Source organism: Maniola hyperantus, chromosome 3, assembly GCF_902806685.2.
Source record: "Maniola hyperantus chromosome 3, iAphHyp1.2, whole genome shotgun sequence".
In the NCBI taxonomy this organism is placed as follows: Eukaryota; Metazoa; Arthropoda; class Insecta; order Lepidoptera; family Nymphalidae; genus Maniola; species Maniola hyperantus.
The window spans coordinates 4,095,174-4,102,670 of NC_048538.1; the positions used below are offsets into that span (position 1 = coordinate 4,095,174).

General features: G+C 42.6%; 1 protein-coding gene across 1 annotated transcript in view; it reads left to right on the forward strand.

Annotated features, from left to right (window-relative positions):
* The window catches only part of LOC117996500 (T-box transcription factor TBX6-like), a 45,364-nt gene extending 38,127 nt beyond the window's left edge, over nucleotides 1–7,237 (forward strand). The window contains exons 4-5 of the mRNA XM_034984560.2: nucleotides 2,238–2,378; nucleotides 6,704–7,237. Coding sequence (XP_034840451.1) covers nucleotides 2,238–2,378; nucleotides 6,704–7,189 — 627 coding nt within the window. The 3' untranslated portion in view covers nucleotides 7,190–7,237. The remainder of the gene's footprint in view (nucleotides 1–2,237; nucleotides 2,379–6,703) is intronic.
* The last annotated feature ends 260 nt before the right edge of the window (nucleotides 7,238–7,497 follow it).

Below are 7,497 nucleotides of genomic sequence, written 5' to 3' on the forward strand. Positions count from 1 at the left end.
ACGCGACAGGTTGAGATGGCAATCGGGGTGGGAACGCCCCGTACTCCCACACAGCCCCGCGCTAGTCCGCCGCTCGCCGCATACCCCGATTATCCTCTCGGTCTGTCGCATACTTACTACTTAGAGCCTCAATAGCTCAACGAGTAAAGGAGTGGACTGAAAACCGAAAGGTTGACGGTTCAACCCCGCCCGTTGCACTATTGTTGTACCTACTCCTAGCACAAGCTTGATGCTTAGTTGGAGAGGAAAGGGGAATATTAGTCATTTAACATGTCTAATATTCTTTTTAAAAAAAAAGCAAAAAAAAACCTTATAGATATACGAGTAGACGGTATATTGTAACTTATTACTTTACTTAGGTACTAGCTTATGCTCACTACTTCGACCGCGTGGACTACACAAATTTCCAACCTCCACTTTACCCCCTTATAGGGAATAAATTTTCGAAAATCCTTTCTTAGCGGATGTGTACGTCATAATACAACATTTTCACTCCGAATTACGCTGAACACATCCCGACTGACGGTGAAGGCATATTACCCGATCGATGATATTATATTCGACGACTTCCGGCTAATGCCGTACCGTTGCCGTGCCGGTGGTAGTGCCGTGCCGTTACCGGACAGTATGAAAATGCGTAATAGATGGATGGTTACCTGCATGTTTATATTGCTCTTAATTAGAATGAATCTGTTTTAATCTCATTATAATTAACTGTAACACCAAAAATGAGAAGATTTAAAATATAACCCATAATATTACAGTACGATATACGGCAGGTAGATACCTAGGAGTTATATAAGTATTATCTAATAACACGTTTGTGAAAGAACCTCTTTTTACTGCCAGACAACGCACAGCTTTCATGGGTCTAGGTCCCTAGAAGTACCTAAGTGCTTCGCAGTCCCTTAAATAACATAGGTCAGCATATTTTTCCATAGGCACCCCTTTTTTGAATGTAAGATCTATCACATTATTAATTTTGGTCGTATAAAATGTGCCTATGGCATCCGAAACATAATAGACATGTAAGTCATAACGAATCTATTGACACCCATTTATCAAAATCGGTTCAGTTGGCTAGGCGCTACGGTGGGACATACATAAATGTAAACATACCGGCATACATACACGGCTAAAATCATAACCCTTTTCTGACTTTGCCGTAGTCGGGTAAAAATTCATCCCCTAAGGGTCTTTGATAAACATACCTAAGTAAATCCACGTGGATGAAGTCGCGGGAACCACGACTAACACGTATCCGGAGCTCAAATAGATCATGTTTCAAGTTCAGTAGTCGCGCAAAAAAGGCTTTCCAGCGTCAAAAAAGCGTACAAGTACAAGAAAACACAAAACAGAACCCTTTACGCATGAAGTGGCTGAGCGGCGCCCGCGCAGGTAGCGCGTCAAGTACCAGATAAGCTCTCGTAGGGTCGTAGGGCCTGTGAGGCCGCCCGCCAAAGCCGCCCACCACCAGACGTGTCGCCAATTTGTTTTTTAGGGTTTCATACCCCAAGGGTGCCGACGGGACCCTATTACTAAGCCTCTGCTGTCCATCTGTTAGCAGATGAACTCATGTCTCATGAACTGTACTGAGAGTTGAAATTTTCACAGAATGACGTAGGTATATTTCTATTACAACTACCTAATGATAAAAATTACAAAATGGCCGGAAAAAATATGTTTCATTTCTTGTACGAAATCCTTCGTGTGCGAGTCTGACTCTCACTTACCGATTTTTTCCAGCTCAAATATATTTTTATCGCTTTTTAGTAATTAAATATAAATGACATAACATTTATCAAAATCGGTTGAGCCGTTGAGTACCTAGTTACAAGCTGACATTGGAACGGACATACATACATACTGGTCAAACATATAACCCTCCATTGAGCTTCGCCGCAGTCGGGTAAAAAGCGGTTAAGTCGTCCGCCTACTAATCGACAGGTCGGGCTCGGGGATGCGACCCCGGACACGCACCTCTAACGTTTTGTGCGTTTTAAGCAATTAATTAATACCTACTCGTTACTTGCTTTAACGGTGAAGGAAAGCATTGTGAGGAAACCTTTACGCCTGAGAGTTCTCCACAATCTTCTCAAAGGCGTGCGAAGTCTGCTAATCTGCACTTGGCCAGCGTGGCCTAAGCCCTTCTCATTCTGAGCAGAGACCCATTCTCAGTAGGGAGAAAGTAATGGGTTGATCATGATGATGATGATGATGTGACGTTTTCCTTCCAGATGGTTCTAACATCGATGCACAAGTACCGGCCCCGCGTGCTCGTGGTGCGAGCGAGGGACGCCGCAGCGCTGGCGTGGGGCGCGCCGCACGCCTCCTTCGCCTTCCCAGAGACTGAATTCATAGCCGTTACTGCTTACCAGGTAATTATAATTATAATGTCCTCCCGACCGAATATCGGCCACGGCGCCTATCTCCATCCTATCTCCATAGCCATAGAGATTAGCCGACTGCGCGAGAGATATTATAGTGCTTTTGCCCAGTGGTCCAAACAGGCCCCCTCTCTATTCTCTTCCGATGGGACGGAAATCCGAAACGACCCGAGAGAGATCAGACGCAGGATCGAAAGTTTAATGTACTCTCCGAGGCATGGTCGAGTTACATCGCCAACTTCCTAACTCCTCGCTAGTACTGGGCACCAAAATATTTTTTGGACCGGGGATCGAACCCAGGACCTCCTCATCCGCAGTTGAACATGCTAACCACTAGACCAACGAGGCAATTTTCTTATTATAATTATCATTAATCTTATAACAATATGGTGTAGTTGCACTTCTGATCAATAAACTTTTTCTTGTATATGAACGTGACCCACTGAATACAAATCTGAACTCATTTCCAAGCAAAACGGCCCAAAATCTGACTTTCGTGACTACAGTAAAGTTTCAACAGCTTTCATTTAGTGTTTTGTAGCTCCTCCTGTAAAATTTTGTTTCGTGCAATTACTCCGTTTTGTCCGCCAGCTCATTTTATTATATTTATTCAGTGTCAGTCCCTCTCTATGCGTCCGAGTCCGTATAAATTTATCAGATTGTGGCACCTTTTCATAAAAAGATTTTTATGCAAAGAATCTTTACAAGTTTCTTCGAATCGTCAAGAATTTGTTGACGATCTACGTAACTTTAGCTGCCTGTCATGTTCTCATGCAACTGGAGTTTAAAATTTTATTGGTCTTTATTAGAAATAATATTAGACTCAAAATACACAATGTACCTACTGTACCTATATACATCTTGTTACCCACGTAGTTTTTTTTTGTTACATTCATAAAAGATAGATTGTTATCGAAAACAACGACTTAGCTTGTATTTTGTTGCATTAAGTCTCTGCGCAATACAATACCTGATATTAATCGAAAATCTAGAACGGCTATAAAAACAAATTAGGAAGTACCTACCCAGAACTTCAATTAAAAACAGTCGACAATCTTAATTACAGAAATACTAAGATAATCATGTAAAAAGTTTGAGCTTTAAAAGCTTTGATGCCTGGATGGATGGTAGGGAATTTGTCTGCTTAGCAAAATCGCATTTTTATTTTTCACATAGGTACGTACCTACCTACCTAACGAACTGTCTTTTAACACCTTCGTGGGTCACCCCAGTAGGAAATAACCGATATGATCAAACTAAAATTCTACGAAAACGTAGTAAGTTCCTCCGAAAACGATGCGATTCGCACTTATGAGTACGAACAGATTTTTTTCTGTGTCTAAGGCGCCAAAGCTTTTACAACACACGCCGAGCAAAAAAATTCAAGAAAGATTGCGCCGGCGACGTTGGTCATCGTCTTCGGTTATGAAAACAAAAGCAGCTAATTTTAAAAATTCGTCGGCCCGTTTGCTTAACAGTTCTGCATTGTGTTTGAATAAAGTGCGAGATTTGATGAACCAACAGTTACTCACTAACATAAGTATCTTACGAAGTAACGGCGTCTTTGTTTGGTACTGATAAGTTGATAACATACCATCCCATTGTAAGTAGGATCCCACTTAGGCAGGTCAAGTGCAAAAAGCTTCTGGATTCTGAAGTTTAAAACAATGACAATAAACAACTGTTCACATTCTTAGAACAAAACGCGCAAACAGTCTGTCGTAAACTAGACCATGAGATTAGCAGTCCTTACAGATAGAAGTAAAAAGAATATTGGACCATAATTCTACACCTACTTACTTATTTATTTTTTCTTCAGAAGCATGCGGTGATGCTGAGGCTTGTACGTACTTAATACTTATACGCACTTTAATGTAATTTATTAAAGCTATATGCACGGCAAATCCTAACAGATCTGCCGTCCTGCGGCGCCCTCCCGCTGTTTGTTATCTTCCATAAAACTTTTTCCTTTAGACACTCAGCGGAGCGCGTCTTTTTCTTGCATAATCCATCGTACAGTAATTAGGTTGAGGCGGCTTCTTCACTGCTGCGGCGTGTTTCATGTTGACGGCAACGAGGCGCGAACTGCTTCTCGCGTCCATTTACGATTACAATTATAGGACCGGCCCTTTGTAGGATAATCCCGGAATTGTCCACGTAACGGGACTCTGTTCTCGACAATGGCCGTCGGCGTATCATTGCACATTAATCCCGCTCAAACGGACACATACCCACCACGTTATTGTTACGAATTACCATCGAATTAGAAAATCCCCTTTCCGATAGCCGACGCCCATTTAAAAGCGTAACTAGGTGGCAGACCAATCGCCGTATAACAATACGTTTTAGCATTGCCACACCGAAAATATTTATACATGATTAATCATCGTCTAGACATCGCATGTTTGTAAATCTCCGACCGACAGATTTGCCGTTTGCACCCGATAACCGAGTCAAATTTACACAGACCCTAATTACACGTTAGGAAAAAACTGGCGACGCGACGGGGCAGTCGCAAATATGTGAAATACTAAGTTAACGCAAAATGTTAAAAGCAACTGCAGGTCGCGTGCGACAGGGCGGATCGAGGGCGGGCGCCTTGCACATCTCGAGCATTCGTTTAAACTAACCGACCGACTTGAGAAGTGGTTCTAAAGTGAGTCCATAGCAAGCTTTTAGCAAGCTTTCGAACGTGGCAAGTTGTACGGTTATCTGGTGGTACGTTAAGCACACGGCACCCGCCGGCGCCGCCTTATCATGTCATGTAAACAGTCATTTACAAGTGACTTCGCGTATCGCGACGGGACTATTTGCCTTTAGGATTTTGCTAGATAAACTCTGATGGCACTCACCAAAAGTGCAAATATCAACGTTGTTTTTTTAATTTACAATGGGTTCTAATTACCGAGCCAGAGACAGACGCCAAAATAATTAATCTCGATCTCCCCAATTATACCTAAGGCTAGAATAAGTATTATTATGTTGTATTCTGTGCTCATACCTATTAGGTACCTGCCTACTACCTATTCTTACGTTAAATTAAAGAAAAGTAGGTAGGTAAAAGCCATTTCCAAAGTAAGCTGCTCTTTGCTTTCTTATCTGCCTCGGCGTTCTATCTTGGCTAATTGCAGTTAAAAATCAAATCTCTACTTTATATAAAAAACTAGGGGAAGTAAGTAAATATCACATTTCGGCGTTACGGATAGTTGGAAAGCACGACTGCTGGCGCCGTGTTGCGGCAGAGCTGCAGCCGGTAGCAGCGCGACGGGCGGCCGCGCGACGCGACGGCGATGCGCCTCCACGCCCTGCTAATTGGCCTGTCGCCAGGACGCCACATGTGCAGCAATTATCCTACAGCTTCTACAGGCTATTAGCTATTAGCGAGGATGTATGCGGAAACGGATACAGTGTAAATTGCATTCCCACTAAGATAAGATAGGTAGGTAGGTACCTACGCAAACGCATATTAAGTAACGAACAGACAAAATAGTTTTGTCTATATTTTGTTACCTACCTTACCTATCTACCTATGCATTCATATGATTGAGTTGAAACTTTGTACAATTGTTGTTGGCACTTGCGAGAATGTTTCTGACATAACATACAAATCAACGTGCTAGGTAGCGCGCGTGTCGCATGCCTTAAGTATGTAATACTTACCATACAAAATTAGGTAAGCCAATTAATGCTTGGGGTAGGTAAGTAATATATAAGGTAGGTAGGCATTGTAGGTGGGCGTCACGAATATAGGTACATAACATAAGTAATTAAAAGAGAAATAAACATACCCGCCCAATAGAATAATTAAAGTAATGTTTAAATCGTGACCACAATATGCGCGGATGAAGACGCAATCTTTATCTATTGGCCACCTCGACGCTTAATAACTCTATCAAATTAAAACGCTATAGCAAATCGATATTATTGTTTATCATGACAATCGGAACTTGTGGTTAATTGCATTGCACAACGTAACGGAATCACTTTTTTCAAAACTGAAAACGTTATTTTTAAAATTACTTTAAAATATAATTTGTGGTTGATTGTGAGTGCGTTATGAAATCGCCCCTACTTTACTTTAATCTCAGGGTAGGCTACCCCCTGATACCTATTTGAAATGATATGGACAGAAAAAAACCACCACTTGAATCCTCCAGCTCGTGTCTACTTGCTTAGGAGCTTTATATTAAATCCATAGATCCATAGATTAGATACCTAACTATAACTACTGATTATAATAATTCTGAGATAGGTAAGTATCATTTAGGCACACGCCTAAGACAAAACGAACTAAATTTTATTTTCTTTATCCACAGAACGACCGGATAACAAAACTAAAGATCGACAACAATCCATTCGCGAAAGGTTTCCGTGCCTGCGGCCAGTCCAAGTGCAAAAGAAAGAACGTAGAACCAGACAATCCAGAAAGCCAAAATGAAACCACAGATGCAAAACGCTCCTGTTCTGATGCTGCGTCTTCTTGCTCTGAAGAAGGCAGCCTCCGGTCCTCATCCCCTAGATCTCCGCCTTTAGTAGAATCACCCGCTCCCCTCGTAGTACAAGAAAATATAACCCCACCCCCTACATTCTACCCTCCTGAGTTACCATACATGAATCCTCTACATGTTATGCCAATGCCTTTAGGAATGTGGCCTGCTAATACTTTAGCTGGCAGTTTCCTAAGCTCTCCCTGGGGCCCAGCTCTACCCCCTCCCCCCGTGAACATCTCACCACCTGCTGCCCCCGCTCCTTGCAGACGCATCAAGAGTTTTACCATCAGCGCTTTACTCGGCGAAGGCTGATCGCACTTCTGATTTTGGACAATATTTTAATTTATCTGGATCTATAGATCTGTGGCGGTTGCCACAATAGAAACTAGATGGCGCTGTTCAATCGATGACATAGTCCCGAACAAATGTACCGCCGATGGTAATCGCAATAACAGAGTGTTCTGCAATCTGGACTATATATAGAAGTTTCAAGATACAACCGTCGGCCCAGCTGGCGCTACCGAGCACAACCAACCGCTCGGTGGGAGATCTCCCCTTTGGTACGGTCGAGCCTGCACACCGCTCCCGTACATTGGTGACCCCGACGTGATCAAGAACGG